This window comes from Heptranchias perlo, chromosome 29, assembly GCF_035084215.1.
Source record: "Heptranchias perlo isolate sHepPer1 chromosome 29, sHepPer1.hap1, whole genome shotgun sequence".
NCBI lineage: Eukaryota > Metazoa > Chordata > Chondrichthyes > Hexanchiformes > Hexanchidae > Heptranchias > Heptranchias perlo.
The window spans coordinates 35,549,361-35,576,669 of record NC_090353.1 but is presented as its reverse complement, the minus strand read 5'-3'; the positions used below and the strand labels follow the sequence as shown (position 1 = coordinate 35,576,669).

The following is a 27,309-nucleotide window of genomic DNA, read 5'->3' as shown; positions in this document are numbered from 1 at the left end:
CTTAATTTGTGATTCAGTGCCCAGGCCATTGGCCGGCACATCAGCCAATCGGAAGTGAGCCGGCTTCGAAGGCAAGGAAGGCAATTGGCCTGAAGCACAGCACACCACACCAGGATTGGCCAGTGTGTGTGTGTGTCTGACGAAATTAGTAACAAGCAGCATTTACTGTATGAAAGGACAGAGCTTTACTCTGTAACGAACCCGTGCTGTACCTGCCCTGGGAGTGTTTGATGGGACAGTGTAGAGGGAGCTTTACTCTGTAACGAACCCGTGCTGTACCTGCCCTGGGAGTGTTTGATGGGACAGTGTAGAGGGAGCTTTACTCTGTAACGAACCCGTGCTGTACCTGCCCTGGGAGTGTTTGATGGGACAGTGTAGAGGGAGCTTTACTCTGTAACGAACCCGTGCTGTACCTGCCCTGGGAGTGTTTGATGGGACAGTGTAGAGGGAGCTTTACTCTGTAACGAACCCGTGCTGTACCTGCCCTGGGAGTGTTTGATGGGACAGTGTAGAGGGAGCTTTACTCTGTAACGAACCCGTGCTGTACCTGCCCTGGGAGTGTTTGATGGGACAGTGTAGAGGGAGCTTTACTCTGTATCTAACCTATGCTGTACCTGCCCTGGGAGCGTTTGATGGGTCAGTGTAGAGGGAGCTTTACTCTGTATCTAACCCGTGCTGTACCTGCCCTGGGAGTGTTTGATGGGACAGTGTAGAGGGAGCTTTACTCAGTATCTAACCCGTGCTGTACTTGCCCCGGGAGTGTTTGATGGGACAGTGTAGAGGGAGCTTTACTCAGTATCTAACCCGTGCTGTACTTGCCCCGGGAGTGTTTGATGGGACAGTGTAGAGGGAGCTTTACTCAGTATCTAACCCGTGCTGTACTTGCCCCGGGAGCGTTTGATGGGACAGTGTAGAGGGAGCTTTACTCAGTATCTAACCCGTGCTGTACTTGCCCCGGGAGTGTTTGATGGGACAGTGTAGAGGGAGCTTTACTCAGTATCTAACCCGTGCTGTACTTGCCCCGGGAGTGTTTGATGGGACAGTGTAGAGGGAGCTTTACTCAGTATCTAACCCGTGCTGTACTTGCCCCGGGAGTGTTTGATGGGACAGTGTAGAGGGAGCTTTACTCAGTATCTAACCCGTGCTGTACTTGCCCCGGGAGTGTTTGATGGGACAGTGTAGAGGGAGCTTTACTCAGTATCTAACCCGTGCTGTACTTGCCCCGGGAGTGTTTGATGGGACAGTGTAGAGGGAGCTTTACTCAGTATCTAACCCGTGCTGTACTTGCCCCGGGAGTGTTTGATGGGACAGTGTAGAGGGAGCTTTACTCTCTATGAGCCAGGGTCGATGCTCTTGATTACTACACAGCGACCCCTGCTGGAAAGTGCATACGCTGACCTCAAACGAGGACAGGACCAGGCATGGCTATAATATCCCCCACGATGGAATAGCCGGCTCCCACTCACTGTCAAGGTTGACACCTGCTGACTGGCCACTTGGAGACTCCGCTACCATGGAAACACTCCTCAGTAAGAGTCGACACGTACAAGAGCGAGAGGGGGAATGGGAAAGAACTAGCAGAGGGGAAAAAAATTGGGGATTTTTCCAGAAACTCTGTATGATACACCATCCCTTTAACAGACGACCACAGTAGACTCACTAAAACACGCAAAAATCTGGAGAGCATGAGGTGGCCATTCGGCCCGTTATGCCTTTGCCGGCTCTCTGAAAGAGCTCTCTCCTCTTAATCATGTGTCAGCCGTGGCTCAGTGAGTGGCACTCTTGCCTCTGAGTCAGAGCTTGTGGGTTCAAGCCTCCCTACAGAGCACAAAAAAATCCAGGCCGACACTCCCAGTGTAGTACCGAGGGAGTGCTGCACTGTCGGAAGTACCGTCTTTCGGATGAGACGTTAAACCGAGGCCCCGTCTGCCCTCTCAGGTGAACGTAAGAGATCCCACAGCCACTATTTCAAAGAGCAGGAGAGTTCTCCCAGCATCCTGGCCAATATTTATCCCTCAACCAAAATCACTAGAAAAAAAAAACTGATCATCTGGTCATTTACCTCATTGCTGTTTGTGGGATCTTGCTGTGCCCAAATTTGGCTGCCGTGTTTCCTACAACAGTGACTACGCTTCAAAAAGTACCTCACTGGCTGTAAAGCGCTTTGGGACACCGAGGTATAAAAGGCGCCATATAAATGTAAATTCTTTCTTTTATCCACAAATGTCCTAACAGATAGGGTAATCCATGGCTATAGGATTTAAGCTAACAGAGTCTACAGCACAGAAGCAAGCCTTTCAGCCCAAATGGTCTATGCTGGCATTTATGCTCCACACGAGCCTCTTCCCACCCCTCTTCATCTCATCCTATCAGCATATCCTTCTAAACCTTTCTCCCTCATGTGTTTATCCAGCTTCCCCTTAAATGCATCTATGCTATTCACCTCAACCACTCCTTGTGGGAGCGAGTTCCACATTCTCACCACTCTCTGGGTAAAGAAGTTTCTGCTGAATTCCCTATTGGATTTATTGGTGACTATCTTATATGTATGACCTCTAGTTTTGGACTCCCCTTGCATTTCTAGAAATGTTTTTTTTTTAAAAAGGAAGCAGAGAGTTGCAGCAGTCCCTGTACAATCTCTCAAGAAGCAACAGAGAGCGATAAATTGGATTGAAGACGAGATACGAAAGACATACACTGACCTCTAGTGGAGTAGAAAGGCAGCACTTGTATCGTGTCGCGATGGGTATGAATTTCCAAAAGACTTGTAGTTACATGGTGCCTGGTCATATCTTCTAGAAGCGTCTCAAAGCGCTTCACATGGAATGAGTTACTTTGAGGTGCAGTGACTGTTGTTATGTAGGCAAACGCAGCAGCCATTTTACACGCAGCAAGATCCCATAAGCAGCAATGAGCTGAAGGATCAATTCATTTGTTTGTTTTCATGGTTGAGGGAGGAATGCTGTTCAGGACACAAAGCACTCCCTGCTCTTCTTTGAATAGTTGCACGGGATCTAAACCAGTGGCTTTCATAACTTTTGTGTGCGGGGATCTCCTGTAAATACTGATACTCTCTCAGGGACCCCCTGTAAATGCTGACACATTCCCGGGGACCCCCTGTAAATGCTGACACATTCCCAGGGACCCTCTGTAAATGCTGACACATTCCCGGGGAACCCCAGTAAATACTGACACATTCCCGGGGAACCCCAGTAAATACTGACACATTCCCGGGGAACCCCAGTAAATACTGACACATTCCCGGGGAACCCCAGTAAATACTGACACATTCCCGGGGAACCCCAGTAAATACTGACACATTCCCAGGGAACCCCAGTAAATACTGTCACATTCCCAGGGAACCCCAGTAAATACTGACACATTCCCAGGGACCCCAGTAAATACTGACACATTCCCGGGGAACCCCCTGTAAACGCTGACACATTCCCGGGGACCCCCTGTAAATGCTGACACATTCCCGGGGACCCCCTGTAAATGCTGACACATTCCCGGGGACCCCCTGTAAATGCTGACACATTCCCGGGGACCCCCCGTAAATGCTGACACATTCCCGGGGACCCCCCGTAAATGCTGACACATTCCCGGGGACCCCCCGTAAATGCTGACACATTCCCGGGGACCCCCCGTAAATGCTGACACATTCCCGGGGACCCCCCGTAAATGCTGACACATTCCCGGGGACCCCCTGTAAATGCTGACACATTCCCGGGGACCCCCTGTAAATGCTGACACATTCCCGGGGACCCCCCTGTAAATGCTGACACATTCCCGGGGACCCCCTGTAAATGCTGACACGTTCCCGGGGAACCCCAGTAAATACTGACATTCCCAGGGACCCCAGTAAATACTGACACATTCCCGGGGAACCCCCTGTAAACGCTGACACATTCCCAGGGACCTCCTGTAAACGCTGACACATTCCCAGGGACCTCCTGTAAACACTGACACATTCCCAGGGACCTCCTGTAAACACTGACACATTCCCAGGGACCTCCTGTAAATACTGACACACTCCCAGGGACCTCCTGTAAATACTGACACACTCCCGGGACCCCTGTAAACGCTGACACATTCCCAGGGACCTCCTGTAAATGCTGACATATTCCCGGGGACCCCCTGTAAATGCTGACACATTCCCGGGGACCCCCTGTAAATGATGACACATTCCTGGGGACCCCCCTGTAAATGCTGACACATTCCCGGGGACCCCCCTGTAAATGCTGACACATTCCCGGGGAACCCCATTAAAGACTGACACATTCCCAGGGAACCCCAGTAAATACTGACACATTCCCAGGGAACCCCAGTAAATACTGACACATTCCCAGGGAACCCCAGTAAATACTGACACATTCCCGGGAAACCCCCTGTAAACGCTGACACATTCCCAGGGACCTCCTGTAAACGCTGACACATTCCCAGGGACCTCCTGTAAACACTGACACATTCCCAGGGACCTCCTGTAAACACTGACACATTCCCAGGGACCTCCTGTAAATACTGACACACTCCCAGGGACCTCCTGTAAATACTGACACACTCCCGGGACCCCTGTAAACGCTGACACATTCCCAGGGACCTCCTGTAAATGCTGACATATTCCCGGGGACCCCCTGTAAATGCTGACACATTCCCGGGGACCCCCTGTAAATGATGACACATTCCTGGGGACCCCCCTGTAAATGCTGACACATTCCCGGGGACCCCCCTGTAAATGCTGACACATTCCCGGGGAACCCCATTAAAGACTGACACATTCCCAGGGAACTCCAGTAAATACTGACACATTCCCAGGGAACCCCAGTAAATACTGACACATTCCCAGGGAACCCCAGTAAATACTGACACATTCCCGGGAAACCCCCTGTAAACGCTGACACATTCCCAGGGACCTCCTGTAAATACTGACACATTCCCAGGGACCTCCTGTAAACACTGACACATTCCCAGGGACCTCCTGTAAATACTGACACACTCCCAGGGACCTCCTGTAAATACTGACACACTCCCGGGGACCCCTGTAAATACTGACACATTCCCAGGGACCTCCTGTAAATACTGACACATTCCCAGGGACCTCCTGTAAATACTGACATTCCCAGGGACCTCCTGTAAATACTGACACACTCCCGGGGACCTCCTGTAAATACTGACACACTCCCGGGGACCTCCTGTAAATACTGACACACTCCCGGGGACCTTAAGCAAATACCGACACATTCCCAGGGAACCTGTGATTTGATTTCCAAAAAGACAGTTTTGTTTCCCTGAAGAAAATCTTCACGTACAGGAATAGAATTCAAAAACACAAATCTGATCAGCACTGAGGAAATCCTCTTTTTTTTTCCAGTTGAAACAACTGGGAGCTAAACTATCAAAACAGGCAGACAGACCCTCCATGACAGACCCTCCATTAGATGGGCAGAACCTGCAACACTGAAGCATTGCACTGAAGTGTCAGCCTACATTACAAGTTCAATCCCTTAAGTGAGTCTTAAAACTCTCAGCTTTCTGACCCGGGGCGAGTGTGCTACCAACTGAGGCAAGACGATGAGCACATTAGGGACCTGTCGACACAATCTCAATTCACAATGGTGATATTGGAGGGTAATTCGTCTCGATCTCAACCCCCAGTAACTCGCTGTCAATCGCAAGAGATGAAGAGCATGAATTATTGGAAAAGAGCCAAGCAGCACCAGAGAAAAGACAGGTCAGGACTTTTGCGGGGGGCGGAAACATAGGAACAGTAGGCCATTCAGCCCCTCGAGCCTGTTCTGCCATTCAGTGAGATCATGGCTGATCTGTATCCCAACTCCATTTACCCGCCTTGGCTCCATAATCCCTCAATATCCCTGGTGAGCAAAAACCTATCGATCACAGATTTTAAATTATTAATTGAGCTAGCATCAACTGCTTTTTGTGGGAGGATGTTCCACACTTCTACCACCCTTTACGTGAAGAAGTGTTTCATATCTTCTCTCCTGAATGGCCTGGCTCTGATTTTAAGGTTGTGTCCCCTTGTCCTAGACTTCCCCACCAGCGGAAAAAATTTCTATCTACCCTATCAATTCCTTTCAAAATCTTAAACAGAACTGGGCACTGTACTCAAGGTGCGGTCTGACCAGAGCATGGTACAGCTTGGCTTCAATTCTACAGTTTTGCTTGTGATTTGAGTTGATTTCTGCTCCGCAGTGGCCGTCAATTGATGAACCTCAAACCTGTGGAAACTTCTCGATCTCTCAATTTTATCCTTGGTTATTTCACCACTCTCGGGAGTGCTTGACGCTGCTTTGCACTTTTCCCAACTAAATTTTATTAACTATCGTTTCCCCTCACCCATGCATTTTATCCAGCTCAGTATGAAGAATTCAAACTGCCTCCTCAGAATCAATGAGGGGAGAAAAAGAAACTTTGCCTAAGTCATCCATTCCTTTGTGACCTCCAAACTTGACTATTCCAATGCTCTCCTGGCCGGCCTCCCACCTTCCACCCTCCATAAACTTGAGCTCATCTAAATCTCTGCTACCCATATCCCAATTCGCACCAACTCCCGTTCACCCATCACCCCTGCGCTCCCGGTCCGTCAATGCCTCGATTATAAAATTCTCATCCTTGTTTTCAAATCCCTCCATGGCCTCGCCCCTCCCAATCTCTGTAACCTCCTCCAGCCCTACAACCCTTCGAGATCTCTGCGCTCCTCCAATTCTGGCCTCTTGCGCATCCCCGATTTTAATTGCTCCACCATTGGCGGCCGTGCCTTCAGCTGCCTAGGCCCTAAGCTCTGGAATTTCCTCTCTCTCTTTTAAGATGCTCCTTAAAACCTACCTCTTTGACCAAGCTGTCCTAATATCTCATGTGGCTCGGCGTCAAATTTTGTTTGATAATCGCTCCTGTGAAGCGCCTTGGGACGTTTTACTACATTAAAGGCGCTATATAAATGCAAGTTGGTGTAGTTGTTGCCATCTCAGGTGATTTGAGGTGTACATTTTCACAATAAATAACTTACCCTGTTGTTTAAAGTGGATTAAAAAAAAAGTCCTGCAGAGAGATCCCGGGAACCTTGGGAGAGGGATTAAATACTCGGCTTGGTATTTACTTCTGGAGGCTGAGTTGACTAGGAAGGGACATGTCTTCCTTTCAGAACTAACTCCACTTCGAGCTCCTACACGGAGTCCCGTTACAACTAGCGTGGTAGAATCGGTACACAGAATGGTGCTGTAGAACGCCGACGTCACTGCGAAGTGGGTGAACCCTCACCATTTCCAGGCATCCGCTTAAAAAGTAGTTTAAAACCGGAGGTTATAGGGGTGAGGGGTAAGTTTGAGATCAGGCTGCTCCCCACGGGTGCAGCAAAAGAAAACTGCCAGCTCAGCAGCTGTATTGAACAGGACCCTTTCACTCAGTGTGTCCCCAAGTCACTTCCTGGCGAGCAAGGAATGGAGATGGTGCAGCAGCAAATTCCAGCCTCGGTCAAAATCCCACAGCCAGGCAGTGGTGAACAAAGGCCCAGAGAGCAATAAGTCTGCAGAGGGCCACAGGTGCAGGGGAGGTAGATCGCAACTGTGCCAAGAGCCCATGGGGGAAAAGCCCTCCTCTCCCGTACACAGATTAAACCGATTTCTTAAATAATGCAAAAACACTAAAACTAATGCAGCTTTCCCAATAAACACAACACTTTTATTAACAATACCATACTCGGCACAAGTGTTCTTGTGGGGGAAAAGAAAGAGACCGTTCGCGCATGAAAGGCCAGATCCCTGGTTAAAGTCCTGCCGCCCTCATAGGGGGCTCACACGTACCACTGGAACCCGAACTTCGCGTGTGAGTATTCTTTATCGGGTCGAAGATTAAACAGTTCCTCCACCGTGGGCGGGAACCAGCGATCGGAGTGGTAAACGCTCTCGCCAACCTGCAACAGGAGGGGGCAGTCACAGCATTACTTCAATCAAAACGGAACCCTTCGCACCAACCCCCCACCCACTTCAATCAAAATGGAACTCCCCGCCCTCCTACTTCAATCAAAATGGAACCCCCCCGCCTTACAGGTGTCGTGGCTGGTCAGATTTGTAGTTAGCCTGAGAATCCTTCCCTTGAAGAATAGTGTGAAGTGGTGGAAGAGTGCGAAGAAACGGAAACAACTCTGCCCCAACAACCTGCGTCAGCCCCTGCTGCATCAGTGTGATTTTTTTTCTCCCCCGTTTCCCACACCGACCATCCTCAGGCCTACCTGACATTGCCAATTAAGTTTCGGCCCAAGCCCTCTGCGACTGACCAAACTTATTATATGACCGTTACAGCCAATGGACAGAGGGGGTTTTCACTGCTTCAATCTGAGCCGGCTTTAAACCCAAGTCCCAGAACTAGAGTCAAGCGCCTAATCCATTACCCCAACAAGCGCTATTTTAATGTCTGTTTTAAAAAGAAAAGCAAAACCTGAAATGAACACTGCTTACCTTCCAGCCTGGAACATCCTTCATAATTTTAGCCTCTTCCTCAAGATTCTCCCTCATTAAACGTAAAATCCTAAAAAAAAAGTGGGAGAAAATCAGAGAAATGAAAGACAAAATGGAGGAAGGGAAAGACAAATTTCAACTTAAGTGTGTGTCAAAGATTATGTTTTCTTCATTTTTTTTTTCTAGTACTACTGTATTCATCTGTGTGGTGAAAAGTCACTATGTCGCTCCTAGATATGGAAGAGCAAGGCCATTCAGCCCTTCTTAGTTCATTCATCTAGGGGAAAACCCTGGAAGTTCACAGTTCAGGCGGCCATTCTGCCCATTGTATCTGTGCCAGCTCTCTGCCAGATCAAACCAAAACTGATCCCACAGCCCTTTCTCTCCACCCGTAGCCCTGAGTCTTGCTCTGCTTCAAATATCAATCCAATTTTCCCTTAAAAGATGCAATGGTCTCTGCCTCAACCACTCCCTCATGGCAAAGCACTCTGTGCCCCAACAACCCTCTGTGTAATTATATTTCTCCTAGCCCCTCTCCTCACCCTTAGTGACAATTTTAAATTGATGAACTCCTCATCACTGGCTCCCCAACCACAGGAAATAGTCTTTCCCTATTCAATCCAAAAAAACCTTTCATAATTTGAAAAACCTCTATTAAATCTCCTCTTAGCCTTCTCTGCTCCAGTGAAAACAGTCCTCATATTTCAAGGCTCTCATCATAACTAGTTTCCCATCCCTGGCATCATCCTGGTGAATCTACACTCTCCAAAAGGAAAGAAAGCCTTGCATTTATATAGCGTCTTTCACGGCCTCAGGACATCCCAAAGCGCTTTATAGCCTATGAAATACTTTTGAAGTGTAGTCACTATTGTAACGTAGGGAAACGCTGCAGCCAATTTGTGCACAGTAAGATCTCACAAACAGCAATGTGATAATGACCAGATGATCTGTTTTTTTTTAAAAAGTGATGTTGGTTGAGGGATAAATATTGACCACGAGACTGGGGAGATCTCTCCTGTTCTTCTTCAAATAGTGGCCATGGGATCTTTTATGTCCACCTGAGGGGGCAAACGGGGCCTCGGTTTAATGTCTCATCCAAATGACAGCACCTCTGACAGTGCAGCACTCCCTCAGTACTACACTGGGAGTGTCAGCGTAGATTTTGTGCTCAAGTCTCTCGAGTGGGACTTGAACCACAACCTTCTGACTCAGAGGCGAGTGTGCTATCACTGAGCCATGACTGACACTCTTATTGCTTTAATGTCCAATGGCTCCCCAATTACAACACCTAACTGTTTCTTGAACGCTCCCAGCTTTTCGGCCTCTACTACCCTAGTCCTTTCCATGCTGTGTGTGTGAATGAAACAGGCCCTATCTGAAACACTATTAAAAACATTTTTACTTCCCACAATTCTTTAAATAGCTGACATGGTTGCTCCCTAAAGGGACCATTTGGGAAGCAGGACTCCAAGCAGCTACATTATGCGCTTGATACTGCTCCACTGTTCCTTATTCTATATCTATCGCAAAAATTGCTGCTGGAAACAAGAGTAAAACTTCCAGTGAAAACAAGTTTAAAAACCTTTACTTAGGCCAAAGCCTCCCATGGTGAGTCAGACAATCTGCTGTTCCCCGAGACTAACGCTGTTATCGACAAAGTGTGACATTTACAGGAAATGTACACTTTATGCAAGACTTTTAATATAAAATGCTGGGTGATTCTGAGCTGCAGCCTGCAACTGACAAGTACATTCCAATCTGCCAATATATCGCCGTTCCTTCATCGTCGCTGGGTCAAAATCCTGGAACTCCCTCCCTAACAGCACTGTGGGAGAACCTTCACCACACGGACTGCAGCGGTTCAAGAAGGCGGCTCACCACCACCTTCTCAAGGGCAATTAGGGATGGGCAATAAATGCCGGCCTCGCCAGCGACGCCCACATCCCATGAACGAATAAAAAAAAGTTCTCCAACCAAACAACAATTCGACTCTTATTGACATGAGCCAGTGTTTACTTATCAACAATTATACTTTGTGGCTTTAAAGGGATCCAACGCCCCACTGACACACACACACATCTGTGACACACTCCTTTTCAACCTTTTTAAAAGTAGGCGCCTCTCTAACTTGCCTCCTATCCTGTTCGGCGTGCAGCAGAGGTAGCATTGCTATACGGGCTTCCAGATCTTCAATTTGTAGGCGTCTGAGAAAAAAAAGTGAAACAGGAAATCTGTGACCAGAGATTAATGCAGAAACATGTTTGCAAAACAAAAAAATTTAAACTAATTAATAAAAACAGCAAGTTAGCTAAAATGGTTAAAACACTTGGTAAAGATTTCATAAAATTAAGCGTTAAGAGACGGATATTACTATGGAATGACAACGCAAGAAAATAAATCCTTGCATTTATACACAGTGTCTTTCATGACCTCAGGATGTCCCAAAGCGTTTTACAGCCAATTAAGTTCTTTTGAAGTGTTGTCACTGTTGTAACGTATGTTGGAAACAATTTGCGCACAGCAAGATCTCACAATCAGCAACATGATAACGGCCAGATAATCTGATTTTTTTTTTTTTTTTTTAACGGTGGCGGTTGAGGGATAAATATTGGCCCAGGACACCGGGGAGAACTCCCCTGCTCTTTGAATAGTGGCCATGGGATCTCTTATACCCACCTAAGAGGGCAGGCGGGGCCTCGGTTTAACCTCTCATCCGAAAGCCAGATCTTAGAGCTGCTGACTGACCTGCTGGGCAATCTGGTAACATTGGTGAATCTGGAGAGATACGGCACCCCACTATAGAATGGACATAAATGCAATGGAGAAGGTGGAGCAGAGATCCACTGGGGTGTTACCATAAATCAAGGATTACAGTTATGAAGAAAGATTTGAGGTTAGGGATTTTTTTTCCACTAGAGCTGAGAGAGATGAACTCAGAGGTCTTGAAGATATGGTAAATAGTCCTAGATTGTTTCTACTGGTCAGTGAGACAGTAATGGTGGGGCACAAATTTAAGGTTATCGCAAAAAACAATTACAGGGAAGGTTAGATTGTGGAATTCTCTGCTACAAGCAGCTGTTGCGTCTTTTAAAAAGGAATAAGTTGCTTGATAAAGAGGAACAATAAAGGGTAGGGGGAGTGAGCAGCAGAGTTTGATTAGAGCAAGTGGCTCGTGTGGAGAAACACCTGTAAAAACTCCACCAGGGGGCAGAGCATCACTCCAAAATAGTTCATTCTGACACCAGTTAGTGGATTTCATACAATCCACAGCACAGAAACAGGCCACTCTGTCCGCTCGCACCCCCACCCACCCACACATCCCAGCAGGGGTCACTGGAGAGCAATCAGAACTGGCCATTCGGCCCATCGTTGCCTGCACCAGCACTTTGAAATAGCTGGGACTTTCCTCGTCAGAGTCACTGCAGGGGGCGAGCTTTCAGAATCGTTTTCCAAAAACTAAAGGCCAGTAGGGATACAGTGCAGTGATAAGTTTTAATATTTAACAATAAAACATACAACTGTATTAATTGAGCTGAGAAGAAACTAGCCCAGACCCCCAAGGCAGAGCCATACCTTCTCTCCCTGTTCCACTTGAACAGCTTCCAGTAACCAAAGATTAAAACTCCGATTCCAATCCCAAACATGCTGTAACCTATTGAGTATAAACACACAGATGGTAACTGTGGCATCACTTCCCCACCAGTAACGCACAGATCAGCGAGCTAGTGTCAGAAAAAAAATTTGAACCAAACCATTTCCCATCAAGATCACTTTCTTAAAAAATGTATTCCTTGGGATGTGGGCGTCGCTGGCAAGGCCGGCATTTATTGCCCATCCCTAGCTGCCCCGAGAAGGTGGCGATACAACTGAGGGGCTCGCTGGGCCACTTCAGAGGGCAGTTAAGAGTCAACCACGTTGGTGTGGAGACTGGAGTCACACATAGGCCCAGACCGGGTAAGGACGGCAGGTTTCCTTCCCTAAAGGACATTAAGTGAACCAGTTGGGTTTTTACGACAATCTAACAGCTTCACGGTCAGTTTTACTGAGACCAGTTTTTTTATTTCCAAATTTTTTTTAAACTGAATTCAAATTCTCAAACTGCCGCAGTCGGATTTGAACTTATGTTCTCTAGATTAATAATCCAGGCCTCTGGATTACTAGTCCAGTAACATAACCACTACACTGATGTACTCATGTTGAATACAGAAGAGAAAGAAAAAAAACAATCTTTACTAAAGAATATTATAAATAATAGCATCTGTTCTTTGTTGGAAGGGCTGCCTCAGCTTCTCCAGTAGGTACTGCCCAGTGTACCACAGAGGCACACAGGCCAGATTTGTTTTAGCTAAGCTGATCTCAGCCAGGGCAGTGATAGAGGGCATAACAGTCCCTGGGCAAGAGAGGAATGACAATCAGCCAGGAATCCCACTCCTGATCCCAGTGACCCTGTTAGCAATTACCCGTGAGAGGGATGTTGGGCAATATGATTACACTCAGCTGTGCTGCGCTCTATGGTCCAAATAGCCTCCTGACACCCACTGCCTTGGGTCACACTTGAAGAACAGCCTTTGGCACAAGCTTCCAGAGGGCTGCAGGCACCCACAGAACTTTTCCCCTGCAAGTACTGACACATTCCCACCAGCCTCCTGCAAATACTGATGCATTCCTAGAACCATAGAAGTTCACAGCATCAGACTAGGCCATTCGCCCCATCGTACTGTGCTGACTCTTTGTTAGAAGAATCCAGAACTACTCCCACTGCCCTGCTCACTCCAGATATCCCTGTGTCTGATTCTGCTTCAATTATTTATCCAATTTTCTCTAAAAAGATGCAATTTCTGCCTCAGCACTCCCTGTGGTAAAGCATTCCATGCTCCAACAGCCCTGTGTAAAGAATTTTTTCCTAACCTCTCTCCTCACTCTCTCTGACCATTTTAAATTTCTGGCTGCTCGTCACTGACTCCCAAACCAAAGGAAATAGTGTTTCCCTAATTCATGATATCAAAACCCTTCATAATTTTAAACCCCTCCATTAAATCTCCTCTTAGCCTTCTCTGCTTTAATGGAAATGGTCCCAGTATCTCAAGTCTCATAACTACAGTTTCCCATCGCTAGCATCACCCTGGGAACCTCTTGCAAATATTAGTGAACTCTGAGAGATGCACTGCCGGAACCCCTGACACTCTGGCTCACTCCCACGCAGCCCCGTCCCAAAAGGCAGGACCAGCTACTCTAAAGAAAATAGTGCCGTCATTACAGAGAATGTGTTAGTTGTGTACAGCAACAGAAGCAACGGGAACAAGTCAACAAGTGAGAAAAAATAGAGTGCTCCAGGCACAATGCTCATGGCACATGGGGCATCTAATTCTCCCCCCCGACCAAGGGGGAAAGAAGTTGATGATCCTGCAGGACCACCCCCCCACACTGTGAAATCCCAAACCTCATGAGGGGGGATTGTGGTCACAGATCCTAGTTTGAATACCTACAGTTCACAAATAAGAAAGGAAGGACTTGCATTTATATTCTGTCTTCCATGACCTCAGGGTGTCCCAAAGTAGTTCACAGCCAATTTTGAAGGCCAAGAATGTGTGTGCCTGTAAATGTGTATTTTTTTTGCAATGTAATTCCGGTCAATCACAGTCATCTCAGCCCCAGTCAATTGTCACTCATTAGGAGAGGCAGAACCCCAAAATTAGGAGTAATAAACATAAGACAGTCACTAATAAATCCAATAAGGAATTCAGGAGAAACTTCTTTACGCAGAGAGAAGTTAGAATGTAGAACTTATTACCACATGGAGTAGTTGGGGAAAATAGCATAGATGTCTTTAAGGGGAAACTAGATAAGTACATGAGGGAGAAAGGAATAGAAGGTTTGTTGATAGGGTTAGATGAAGTTAGGTGGGAGGAGGCTTGTGTGGAGCATAAACACTGGCATAGGCCAATTGAGCCGAATGTTTGTGAGCTGTAAATTCTATGTAATTTAAAGAGGAAAGATACAAATGCTGGAATTGTGAAGGAGTTCTATCAGCATATGAAAAAGAGGTTAATGTTTCGTGTGGGACTTTTCATCAGGACTGTTCTCATGAGCTGACCCACTCAAACCTATTTGTTTCTTTTAATTGCTGATCAGCCTGGTGCAAGTTTCCAATAAATTTATAAGCATGACTTATTTCTTAAAATAAACATAACTCCACCTGTTTAAATTTTTTGCAATCTTTGTATCTTACAGCAATAGACATCTCCATGATTTACCTAATGTTCTGCCACTGCTGTTTAATAATAAACACTGGAACAATTTGAAAGTGTATGCATTTGTGCAGGTTTTCTTAGTCCCATTTTTCAGATGAGACGTTAAACCAAGGCCCCGTCTGGACTCTCAGGTGGACTTAAAAGATCTCATGGCATTATTCGTAGAAGAGCAGGGGAGTACTCTCCGGTGTCCTGGCCAATATTTATCCCTCAATCAACATCACTAAAAAAAAATGATGATCTGGTCATTATCTCATTACTGTTTGTTGGACCTTGCAGTGCGTAAATTGGCTGCCGCGTTTCCTACATTACAACAGTGACTACACTTCAGGAGAAATTCACTGGCTGTAAAGCGTTTTGGGACATCCTGAGGTCATGAAAGGCGCTATATAAATTAAAGTCTTTTGTCTATTTACAATCCTTTGCTTCCAATAACAGCATCACCTCCAACTTCTCTCCGTTGCAACCTTTCTGGACTCTTATTTCTAATTCACTCTCAATTCTCAACAACCACCCTCACTTTTTAACATCATTACTTCGCTACCTAGTACATTGTGTGTCAAACAAAATAATTGATAGGTATGTGACAGCCATAAGGTCCCAGGGGCCTAAAGCAGCCCCCGAATCCCCAGGGAACATAGTCACTTGGTGAAATGTTCATCCTCGCAAATTTGCCTCGGAAAATCTGCCATTTTATCAATGCTATTAACTTAGAATGTTACAGCACAGGAGGCCATTTGGCCCATTGTGTCTTTGAAAGAGCTATCCAATTAGTCCCACTCCCCTGCTCTTTTCCCATAGCCCTACAATTTTTTCCTTTTCAAGTATATATCCAATTACCTTTTAAAAGTTACTATTGAATCTGCTTTCACCACCCTTTCAGGCAGCGCATTCCAGATCATAAGTCTCTGCACAAAAATATGTTTCCTCATGTCACCTCTGGTTCTTTTGCTAATCACCTTAAATCTGTGCCCTCTAGTTACTGGAAACAGTTTCTCCTTATTTACTCTATCTACATGATTTTAAATACGTCTATCAAATCTCCTGTTAACCTTCTCTGCTCTAAGGAGAGCAACCCCAGTTTCCCCAATCTCTAGTATGGTCAGTTTTCCTTTAAACTTTCCCCTCTTGCCGCTCCCAAGTTCTAAAAGCAGCGTCCTACAATGGTCCTCTTCCTCCCTGCATTAAGATCATGATTCAATACACCAGCTACAACAACAAACTTGAATTTATCTGGCACCTTTAAAGTACAAAAGCCACCCCAAGGCACTTCACAGAAGTCTTACCTCATTTACATACAGGGCCTCAAAACTATAGAACACCTTGCATCCCTCAATCTTCCTTTCCACCTACAACGCACAAGCTTTATTTTTTTTTACACAAAAACAAGCTGGGCGTCAATTATCCACCATTTGATTCACTCACTCTCCTGGCACTATGGGCCTTGACCCCCCCCCCCCCCCTCCTCCCCCTCCCCCTCCCCCTCCTCCCCCTCCCCCTCCCCTCTTCCCCCCTCTCTCTTCCATAGGGCTTCTCAATAAATACATGACAAGAAGTTGCCCAGGTTCTCAGCCTCAAACAGTGGACATCTGGGCTAGGTTGGAGTCAATGGGCTGAAGGGCCTTCAAGCGTCCAAGGACCATTGGGTTATGTGGTATTAATATTTCACAAGGAGGTGGTTGATTTTAACAATTAAGGCGGTTATTTCTCCATCCCTACCTGACGGACCCCTCCGGGGCAAGCTCCTCTTGTAGTCCACAGGCCCATAGCCCCCGGGAGGAGGCAAGTCCTGCTTCACCTTGGCAGGCGCCATTTTCTCAGCCCAACCGCCACTTCCGGACCTACCGTGCAACCCAACCTTGCTAACCGGATGTCCTGCCCTCTTCTGGCTCTGATTGGCCCCAGCAACCGTTTCCCCCCCCCCACCGGACGAACTGTCAATCACCCCGCGCCAGCAGGTTAGTGTGTCACTAACTCGCTCTTCAGGAAACTTCTTAAAGCTGGGTCGTCTTAAACTTTTATTCGGTTCAAATGATTCATGTTCCGTTAACAATCAATTGTATTTGAATTACTGCAGTATTTGTTTTTGCAGTTATTATGTTCTGGGAACCTGCAAACATTTTAGTCCATCGACAGAAATAAATGCAATTTTCTAAAAAAATGCTAGTTCAGTTCCCCTGATGTCCCTCGAACACATATTATTTTATTATTGTGGTGTGCTTCTCTAATTAAATACATTAAAATCTATGGCTAAGAATGTTCATTTTTTTATTTGTTCTCTGGATGTGAGTGACAATGGCAAGGATATTCTTATTGCCCATCCCTAGTTGTCCTGCGGAAATGGTGGTGGGCCTTCTCCTTGAATTGCTTTAGAACTTGTGGAGATGGTGTATTCCCACAATGGTGTTAGGTGGAGATACTACCCAGCAATAATCTATCTTGATGGCTCAGTTTGGTAAGCACACTGCCCAGTATGGGACTAGGCCACACAGCAGAAAGGTCTCAGATTTGATCCCTGGCCAGTGCCGAGTTGGTTGAGCTCAGCTGGGGTGCTGAATCTGCCTCAGCACCCATGAAGTAAAGGTAGAGTGGGGAGGGGGGGAATCACCCAGCACTGAGGGATGAATATTGGCCCAGGACGCCAAGGAGAACTCCCCTGCCCTTCTTCAAAAAAGCTCCATGGGACCTTTTACATCCACCTGAGGGGCAGACGGGGCCTCGTTTTAACATCTCATCCGAAGGATGGCACCTCCGACGGTGCAGCACTCCCTCAGTACTGGATTTTGTGTTCAAATCTCTGGAGTGGGGCTTAAACTCACAACCTTCTGACTCATAGGCGGGAGTGCTACCCACTGAACCACAGCTGGCACTTTTATATTACCTATTGCAAGCATGCCGTTTGTGGATTTGGCACCAGATTAAGCAGGCAGTATTTCGTATCATTGTCCAGTAAAATGTATGGGCCCCAAACTGAACCATTGCATGGGGCTCTGCAAGGCAAACCCTCCTCCTGCTTCAATAAGGTCACATCAGAATATGTTGAAAGCTTTGAGCAACTAATTGAAAATATGTGTATAATGTTGTTATAATTTGGAATTCACTGCCTGAAAGGGAGATTCAACAGTAACTTCCAAAGGGGAATTGGATAAATACTTGAAGGGGAAAAGATATGCAGGGCTATGGGGAAAGAGCAGGGGAGTGGGACTAATTGGATAGCTCTTTCAAAGAGCCGGTACAGGCATGATGCGCCAAATGGCCTCCTTCTGTGCTGTATCGTTCTATGATTCCATGATTCAGACTTGTCGACGATAGGGAAATGTTGGGTGAGACGTTTTATTTTTAACAATTTTCCCCCCTTTTCTGCTCTCCTGCCCTGGAGTATGTTTCCATGAGAACCTGGGTGCCAGGCAACCTTCAGTATCTTGCCCAAGTGATACTTTGCATGTGCGAGCCGAAGCAGTGAGTGTTGGCATGCATGCTCTCGACCTCTCTCTCTTTACTTTCTTGACTCACTTTATTTCGGAGTAGTCCCTGTCCTCGGTTTCCTATTATCCTTCGTCTCATCCAGCACTTGAACAAAAAACTTTTTTTTCCTTCCTTTCAGGTAGCAAGGACCACAAGCCTCAACAACTCGTGGATGTCAGCCTATCTGCTGATCCCTCCTCTTCTTCTTTACTTTCTTCTGATCCCATCTCTCCTTCCAATCTTGTCCTTTGCCATACTTTCACTATGATCTTTGACCTTCCCCTCTCTGACCCAATCGATCTGTCCCTCTACACCCCGACCTCAACAAATTCCGAGCTCAACATGATGCTGAGCTCTTCTTCATAGAATGATAGAGCACAGAAGGGGGCCATTCAGCCCATCGTGCCTGTGCCACCTTCATCTCCATTCCTACTTTTTTGGCCAGATAGCTTCACCTGCTCATATGACCCTTTCTCCTGTCTTAAGCCTCCCCGATCCACCTGGACCCTTCTGTCTGGCCTCCTACCTTCTCTTGAACTTTTTATTGAGAAGGCCAGCATGACATTTGCCATGTCAGTTTCTCCAGTCCCCTCAATCACTCAACTTCTCTATTCTCTCCACAGGAATACAAGCAAACAGGAGAAGTTACCAGAGGCAACTGCTGCCCCTGGAGCCATACTTCAGTGAGGGAATCAAGAGGAGAGAAAATTGGAAGAAAAATATTGAAGAAAAAAGGTTGCAATTTAAACAAAAATGATTGAGGGTTGGCAGAGCTGCAAAATATCATTCAGTAACCCATCCAGTAAAAGTCTATGCTTGTATTCCCTCGAGTATAGATTAAGGGGTGATATAATTGAGGTGTTTAAGATGATTAAAGGATTTGATAGGGTAGATAGAGAGAAGCTATTTCCTCTGATGGGGGAGTCCAGATCAACCTTAAAATTAGAGCTAGGCCGTTCATGGGTGATATCAGGAGGCACTTCTTCGCACAAAGGGGAGAGGAAATCTGAAAGCTCTCCCCCAAAAAGCTAGGTCAATTGAAAATTTCAAAACTGAGTTTGATAGATTTTTGTTCGGCAAGGGTATTAAGGCATATGGAACCAAGGCGGGTAAACAGAGTCAAGACACAGACCAGTGATGATCTAATTGAATGGTGGAACAGACTAGAGGGGCTCAATGGCCTACCCGTTCCTACTGAATGCAAATGCCCCACTGAATGCACTAACTCCACTGAATGCAGTAACCCCAATGAATGCATTAACCGCATTGAAAGCACTAACACCTATGAATACACTCACCCCAATGAATGCACTAACCCCTATGAATACACTCACCCCACTGAATGCACTAACCCCTACGAATGCACTAACCCCTACGAATGCACTCACCCCAATGAATGCACTAACCCCTACGAATGCACTCACCCCAATGAATGCACTAACCCCAGTGAATGCATTCACCTCAATGATTGCAATAACCACGCTGAATGCCCTAATCCCAATGAGTGCACTAACCCCATTAAATCTATCCAACAGGTCCAGGTTAGACGCGGCCCGTGGGGACTGTCTGCCTCTCTTCCGCGGCACTCTCCGCGCCCGGGTGGCCCTGGAGAGGGAGCACGCGGTGTATGCGATACGCTTGAGGCTTTCCGCGACCGGGTGGGCACCGCAGGGGCTGGAGTGGCGTCCTGGATCCTTACAATAAAATTATTATTTGACTCTTATTTGTTTTTTTTTTATTTACTGTACATACCCTAACCCTTTCTTATAAAAGGGGGGGACCTAAAACACAAAGAGAGAAAAGAAAAACCCCATTGGAGCCCATGAACGACAATGCATGCAATGAGTTCACTGCTTGCTGCCTGAGGATTTTTGCATTGACCTCGAACGAGTTGCCCACCTATGACGTCATGGGTTCCCCAGGCCCCGCCCCTCACCCGGTCCCAGGTCTCGGGGCCCAACGTCTCGCGATGTTTGTCGCGGATGCGGGTAAGATGGCGGCGGTTGGCGCAAGCGGCCCTCAGCAGCAGCAGCAGCAGCAACAACAGCCGCCGCCGCAGCCCCAGGCTCAGCCGCCGCAACAGCCGCCCCAGTACACGGACGCCTGGTACCTGGCGCTGCTGGGCTTCGCCGAGAACTTCCGCACGGCCAGCCCGCCCAAGATCAAGCTGTGCGTGCACTGCCTGCAGGCCGTCTTCCAGTTCAAGCCGTCGCAGCGCATCGAGGCCCGCACCCACCTGCAGCTCGGCAGCGTCCTCTACCACCACACCAAGAACACCGAGCAGGCCCGCTCGCACCTGGAAAAGGCGGTGAGGAGGCCGGCTCCGGGGGATGGGGGAGGCTAGGCCGCATTTCGAGGGAGGGAGGGAGGGAGGGAGGGAGGGTTGGATGGCAGGCTTTACAATAGGAGGCAGAGCCCGAGGGGGTAAATAATCTGTCCGACTTCGTCACCCCCTCTCTCCTCTACCTAGGTCAATTGTAAACAATTTTACAACACCAAGTTATAGTCCAGCAATTTTATTTTAAATTCACAAGCTTTCGGAGGCTTCCTCCTTCGTCAGGTGAACGATGTGATTTTCACATCGTTCACCTGACGAAGGAGGAAGCCTCCGAAAGCTTGTGAATTTAAAATAAAATTGCTGGACTATAACTTGGTGTTGTAAAATTGTTTACAATTGTCAACCCCAGTCCATCACCGGCATCTCCACATCATGACTACCTAGGTCAGTGTGGGCATCCCCAGACCAACAGCATCATAGCAGTAGGGGTTAGATATCCTCCACCACCACCATCTGAGCAAGTCTCAGACAAAAGGGGGTACTGGCATAGAAGATAATTTTATTATTACAATATAATAATACAAATAATAAGGGAGAGGGCAACTGCAAATGCTGGAAATCTGAAATAAAATGCTGGGAAGGTACAGCAGGATAGGCAGCGTCTGCACTAGGAAAGATGAGCTAATGACGTTTTGGGATTGTGATCCTTTGGGATGGTTCTGATGAAGGGTGCACACTGTAAATGCTATAATCTGTCTTAACAATGTTTTAGTCGATGTAATAGTGTAATTGAAGAAGGAAGATTGCATTGAAAGAGTGCATTGTCACCTCCAATGCGGTTCACAGCCAGTGTCGAAATGCAGTCACTGTTACGTAGGCAAAAACAGCAAGATTGTGCAAACAGCAATGGGGCAAATGAGCGGTTAATTTGTTTCCAGTGGTGCTGATGGAGGGGTGAATGTTGACCAGGACACTGGAATAATTATTGTGCCAATAGAGATCAAAAGGAAAACTGGAAGTGCAGAAAAATAGAAATTGCCATCATCACCTGGAAAGAGAGACTTAGAGAGATTAGCATTTCAGTTCAGTTGCGGATCTGTCATCAGCCGATGCCCCGGTCACCTTCCAGATGCTGGGGTTTATTTCCAATGTTCCATTGTTTTTATACTGTAGCAACAAGTATGTTTAAAGGTGAGGAGGGTAGATTTGAAGTCAGAGTAAGACATAATTCTGCTAATAATCCCTGTTACGTCATAGTTTATTGTGGTGAGACTTGCTTTAAAAATCGGATCTATTTTGATTCTTTATTATGCTAAACACAGCTTCATGTGTTTAGATGTGTTTGTTTCACTCTTTTCAAACATATAAATATCACTCAGAACATTTCTGCGATGTTGATGTCTTTGTTATTGTCCATGTAATATTCAGCTGCTTTTTGTGTGTGTGTGTGTACATGTGATCAGGGTTAGAGAACAGAGTCATAGAATCTTACAGCTCGGAAGGAGGTCATCGTGCCTGTGCCGGCTTTTTGAAAGAGCTATCCAATTAGTCCCACAACCCTGCTCAAAGAAGTGATGGAATAGATGCTGTGACGTATTTATTGTAGCCAGGCAAAAATAAATGAAGCAGAACAGTGAGAGTGAAGACCAGGAAATAGACAAGTAACTGGTACAAAATAAAAAGGCTGGAGACATTTAGCCAGTCAGGCTAATCTTAGTACCTTCTCCTAGGGTTATAGTTTATACCTACAATGTCAACTGACTCGTGTTTTCTCAATGAATGCTGCCAGACCTGCTGAGTGCCTCCAGTCTTTTCTGTTTTTGTTTCAGATTTTCAGCATCTTCAGTATTTTGTCTTATGAACAAATAACTGGTTTTGGGTGAGGGATAGGAAGATATCTAGCATAACCAGCATCTGAAGTGTGACTGTGATGAGGGTTTGTGATAATTTGGAAAAAGTGGGGGGAATGATGTTTTGGTGAAGTAACAGAAAATAATACTTATATTTTTACAGTGCATTATCACACTTCTGAAATGTCTCAGATTCATAGCGTTAATTAGTTTGAAGTGTGGGGACTGTTGTGTAGGCAAATGTCATAGAAATCATAGAATGACATATTCTGTGGCAGTGGTGGGATCAATGGTCGGTTGATCTGCCCTTTGTGTGATTGAGGGAGGAATGTTGGCCAGGATGCAGAGAGCTCTCTGTTCTAAGAATAGTGCTCTAGGATCTGAAACACTGGGACAGCACCTTGGTTTACCATCTCATTTAGAGCGAAGCAGTCACCTGTATCACCTAAAACTGTACCTCCTGTGAGATTTAGTTCATTGGTAGTGCAGCGCTTTGGAGCTTTCTGAGGGCAAGTTAAGTCATTGTGTCACTGAGTTCTTTCTAAATCTCTGGGGAAATGTGTATGAGCGGGTCAGTGTGGAATAAGCAGATGAAATGCCTACTCTTGTTCTGATGGCACCTGGAGATACGATGTTGGATTCTCTCATTTTGCATGATTTGATTTGTGCCAATTGACATAGACAGCAAAGTGATATACTTGCCCAAGGGATAGATTGTCAATTGTATCATCGTAATTTTGACCTGTGATTTTTATCCCTGAATGGGGCACTGATGGGAACAGGAAGTATAGCGAACAGTAAGGACCATTCATGTAATTATTTTCACCATTACTATAGACAAGAGGATGGGTTAATGCCCCATGCATATACGCATAGTAAAGTCTAGTTAATTTCTATAAATTTTGAACCAAGCTTTGTCGAGTAACAGGTCTTTAATTTGAGCCATGCACTGATTTGAACTTAAAGAACTGTGTAGAAACTCGGACTTATAACTAAGTACACCGCAAACTCTTAAAATACATGCAAAGGATCTAATACCAACTGTGCTGTGAAAGTGCAACTTATGACACCCAGAATCTATTTTCCGTCAGGTGTGAGAGTTTTAAACAATAGGGTGCCTAAAAATAGATCTAATGAAAAGCATCCACCTGCCCATCCAGACAGTTGTTTTTTTTTATTCGTTCATGGGATGTGGGCGTCGCTGGCGAGGCCGGCATTTATTGCCCATCCCTAATTGTCCTTGAGAAGGTGGTGGTGAGCCGCCTTCTTGAACCGCTGCAGTCCGTGTGGTGAAGGTTCTCCCACAGTGCTGTTAGGAAGGGAGTTCCAGGATTTTGACCCAGCGCCGATGAAGGAACGGCGATATATTTCCAAGTCGGGATGGTGTGTGACTTGGAGGGGAACGTGCAGGTGGTGTTGTTCCCATGTGCCTGCTGCCCTTGTCCTTCTAGGTGGTAGATGTCGCGGGTTTGTGAGGCGCTGACGAAGAAGCCTTGGTGAGTTGTTGCACTGCATCCTGTGGATGGTACACGCTGCAGCCCCAGTGCGCCGGTGGTGAAGGGAGTGAATGTTTAGGGTGGTGGATGGGGTGCCAGTCAAGCGGGCTGCTTTATCTTGGATGGTGTCGAGCTTCTTGAGTGTTGTTGGAGCTGTTTGGTACCTGAGATGGGGGTGGGGCAGGAGAGAAGTAAGAATTGTATCATAGAATGGTTACAGGAGGGCATTCAGCCCATTGAGTCCGTGCCGGCTCTCTGCAAGAGCAATCCAGCTAGTCCCTATCCCTGTAGCCCTGCAAATTTTTTCCCTTCAAGTACTTATCCAGCTCCCTTTTGAAAGCCATGATTGAATCTGCCCCCACCACCCCCTCAGGCAGTGCATTCCAGATCAGAACCACTCGCTGTGTTAAAAAAAAAAGTTTTTCCTCATGTCGCCTTTAGTTCTTCTGCCAATCACCTTAAATCTATTTCCTCTGGTTCTTGACCCTTCCGCCAACGGGAACTGATTCTCTATCTACTCTGTTTAGATTTGAATACCGCTATCAAATCTCCTCTCAACCTTCTCTGCTCTAAGGAGAACAACCCCAGCTTCACCAGTCTATCTGCGTAACTGAAGTCCCTCATCCCTGGAATCATTCTAGTTAATCTCTTCTGCACCTTCTCTAAGCCCCTCATGTCCTTTTTGAAGTGCGGTGCCCAGAACTGGACACAATGTTGTGGCCGAACCAGTGTTTTATAAAGGTTCATCATAACCTCTTTGCTTTTGTACTGTATGCCTCTATTTATAAAGCCCAGGACACCATATGCTTTCTTAGCCGCTTTCTCAACCTGCCCTGCCGCCTTCGACGATTTGTGCACACATATTCCCAGATCTCTCTGTTCCTGCACCCCTTTTAGAATTGTACCCTTTAGTTTATATTGCTCCTCCTCGTTTTTCCTACCAAAATGTATCACTTCACACTTTTCTGCGTTAAATTTCATCTGCCACGTGTCCGCCCATTCCACCAGCCTGCCTATGTCCTCTTGAAGTTTATTACTATCCTTCTCACTGTTCACTACCCTTCCAAGTTTTGTGTCATCTGCAGATTTTGAATTTGTGCCCTGTACACCCAAGTCCAAGTCATTAATATATATCAAGAAAAGCAGTGGTCCTAGTACCGACCCCTGGGTAACACCACTGTAATTAGTGGAGAGAGGGTGATTTTTGTTTGGGTGATGTGACCTGTTTTGCAAGAACTGGATTGTAACTTAGGGTGATGAGTTGGTCATGTTTATAGAATGTAATAAATTGAAACACAAAGAAAGAATCCTTGCATTTATATACTGCCTTATCACAAACATCCCAAAGTACTTCACACACAATAAATTTAATTGTCGATATGTGGGTAAATGCGGCAGCCATTTCACACAAGGCAAGATCCCACAAGCCATAAGATGAATGACCACTTAATCTGTTCTTGGTGGTGTTGGTTGAGGGATGTTGGCCAGGACACCAGGAGAACTCTGTACTTCTCTTCACATAGTACCATGGCATCTTTGGTCCACTGAAACAGGCGGACACGGCCCCAGTTTAACGTCTCATTTGAAGGATGGCATCTCCAACAATGTAGCACTCCCTCAGTATTGCATTGGGAAGTGTCAGCCCTCATTATGTGCTGAAATCTTAGACTATTTTCTGACTCAGGCAAAGGTGCTACCACTGAACCAAACAGACATTTGAAAAAGTGTGGAGTAAAGTGAGAGAAATAAAAGCCCAAACGGAAAAATTGAGGCACAGTAGTTGTAAGCAATGAGAGCAAGGACCAGGAAGTAAAAAAAAAATGGTATTCAACAAGGGATAGAAAGATATCAGAGAGAGCCAGCTTTTGAAGTGCGGTTGGGGAGGTGGGGTGTAGGTAATTTTAAGGAAGATTGCAAAAAGCGCTGCCTCACGGTAAAAATATTAGGTATATATTTTCTTCCCCTCTCCTTTCTTGTGTCCCACAGTGCTATCCACTATCCATCCCTAGCCAGCGGACTGCTCCAGCCCACTGCCAGTACAGCTCTGCAAGCTTTGGTGAGCATGTTTGTAAGTGGCCTAACGTGACTCAAATTATTCCCTTCATGTGGGGAAATACCGGATCTCCCCCCATGCTGACCACAGCTGTGACCTGGCGCTTGCTGTGAGGATTGAGTGCACGAACCACCAGCCCATGGCACAGAATGCTGGAGCTTCAGTGCACTGCACACTGTACCCCAATTTTATTTTGCTTTCCTGCCGGCTGTTAGAACTACCCTTTGGTTATGTGTTTTAATTGATTGTCTCTCCACTTTAGATTCTACTGTTCTGTGAAGCAACATATCAAAACCTAGAGTTACTGTTTTATGCTTGAGGTATCTGGGGGCTGAGTTCTGTGAAATTGCTGTGACATTTATCCTCCATATGTAGCGTATGATTGTTACTTTTTCAAACGTCTTTCATAAAACTGTTTGAAAATTTGAGGTTGATTGGTAAAGATAATGCACAATTTTATCTTAAAACTATCTATCAATAATTTGTAATGTTCCAGCCAACGATGAAGTTTAGAACCATTGTGTTGTAGTGTGTTATCTAGGTCTGTTCTGTGGCTCCATCACTTTGTGGTTTCTGAATTTCAAAAGAGTCGTCTTATGTTGTCGGCTGCTTGTATCTGGGTGGTTGGTGTGATACTGGCACATATCGTGACAAATTTATTAATTTTTTTGAGGACGTAACTAGCAGGGTCGATAAAGGGGAACCAGTGGATGTAGTATATTTGGATTTTCAAAAGGCTTTCGATAAGGTGCTACATAAAAGGTTGCTACGCAAGATAGGGGCTCAAGGGGTTGGGGGTAATATATTAGCATGGATAGGGGATTGGTTAGCAGACAGAAAACAGAGAGTAGGGATAAACGGGTCATTTTCAGGTTGGCAGGCTGTAACTAGTGGAGTGCCGCAAGGATCAGCGCTTGGGACTCAGCTATTTACAATCTACATTAATGACTTAAATGAAGGGACCGAGTGTAATGTATCCAAGTTTGCTGACGATACAAAACTAGGTGGGAAAATAAGCTGTGAGGGGGACACAAAAGAGTCTGCAGAGGAATATAGACAGGTCAAGTCAGTGCGAAAGAAGGTGGCAGATGGAGTATAATGTGAGGCTTTTCACTTTCATAGGAAGAATAGAAAAGCAGAATATTTTTTAAATGGTGAGAAACTATTAAATGTTGGTGCTCAGAGAGATTTGGATGTCCTTGTACAAGCAACACAGAAAGTTAGCATGCAGGTACAGCAAGCAATTAGGAAGGCAAATAGCATGTTGACTTTTATTGCAAGGGGTTTGGAGTACAAGAGTAAGGAAGTCTTACTACAATGGTACAGGGCTTTGGTGAGACCTCACCTGGAGTACTGTGTACAATTTTGGTCTCCTTATCTAAGGAAGGATATACTTGCCTTAGAGACTGCAACGAAGGTTCAGTAGATTGATTCCTGGGATG

General features: G+C 46.1%; 2 protein-coding genes across 2 annotated transcripts in view; one reads left to right on the top strand and one right to left on the bottom strand.

Moving 5' to 3' along the window:
• Positions 1–7,676: 7,676 nt before the first annotated feature.
• Positions 7,677–16,593, bottom strand: ndufa13 (NADH:ubiquinone oxidoreductase subunit A13). Its single transcript, XM_067968741.1, has 5 exons — positions 16,445–16,593; positions 12,048–12,126; positions 10,607–10,678; positions 8,475–8,544; positions 7,677–7,930 (listed from the first exon to the last, which is right to left on the bottom strand). The coding sequence occupies exons 1-5, from the start codon at positions 16,536–16,538 to the stop codon at positions 7,811–7,813; spliced, it is 435 nt and encodes a 144-aa protein (XP_067824842.1). The 5' UTR covers positions 16,539–16,593; the 3' UTR covers positions 7,677–7,810.
• Positions 16,594–20,159: 3,566 nt separating this feature from the next.
• Positions 20,160–27,309, top strand: part of mau2 (MAU2 sister chromatid cohesion factor) — a 58,710-nt gene continuing 51,560 nt past the window's right edge. Inside the window, exon 1 of the mRNA XM_067968518.1 lies at positions 20,160–20,498. Within this exon, the coding sequence (XP_067824619.1) occupies positions 20,160–20,498 (339 nt within the window). The remainder of the gene's footprint in view (positions 20,499–27,309) is intronic.

Coding starts and splice junctions, on each gene's coding strand:
- ndufa13 (XM_067968741.1), bottom strand. CDS start 16,538: ATGGCGCCTGCCAAGGTGAAGCAGGACTTGCCTCCTCCCGGGGGCTAT. Junction 12,127..16,444: donor GCCCCGGAGGGGTCCGTCAG/GTAGGGATGGAG, acceptor TATACTCAATAG/GTTACAGCATGTTTGGGATT. Junction 7,931..8,474: donor AGGATGTTCCAGGCTGGAAG/GTAAGCAGTGTT, acceptor CTCCTGTTGCAG/GTTGGCGAGAGCGTTTACCA.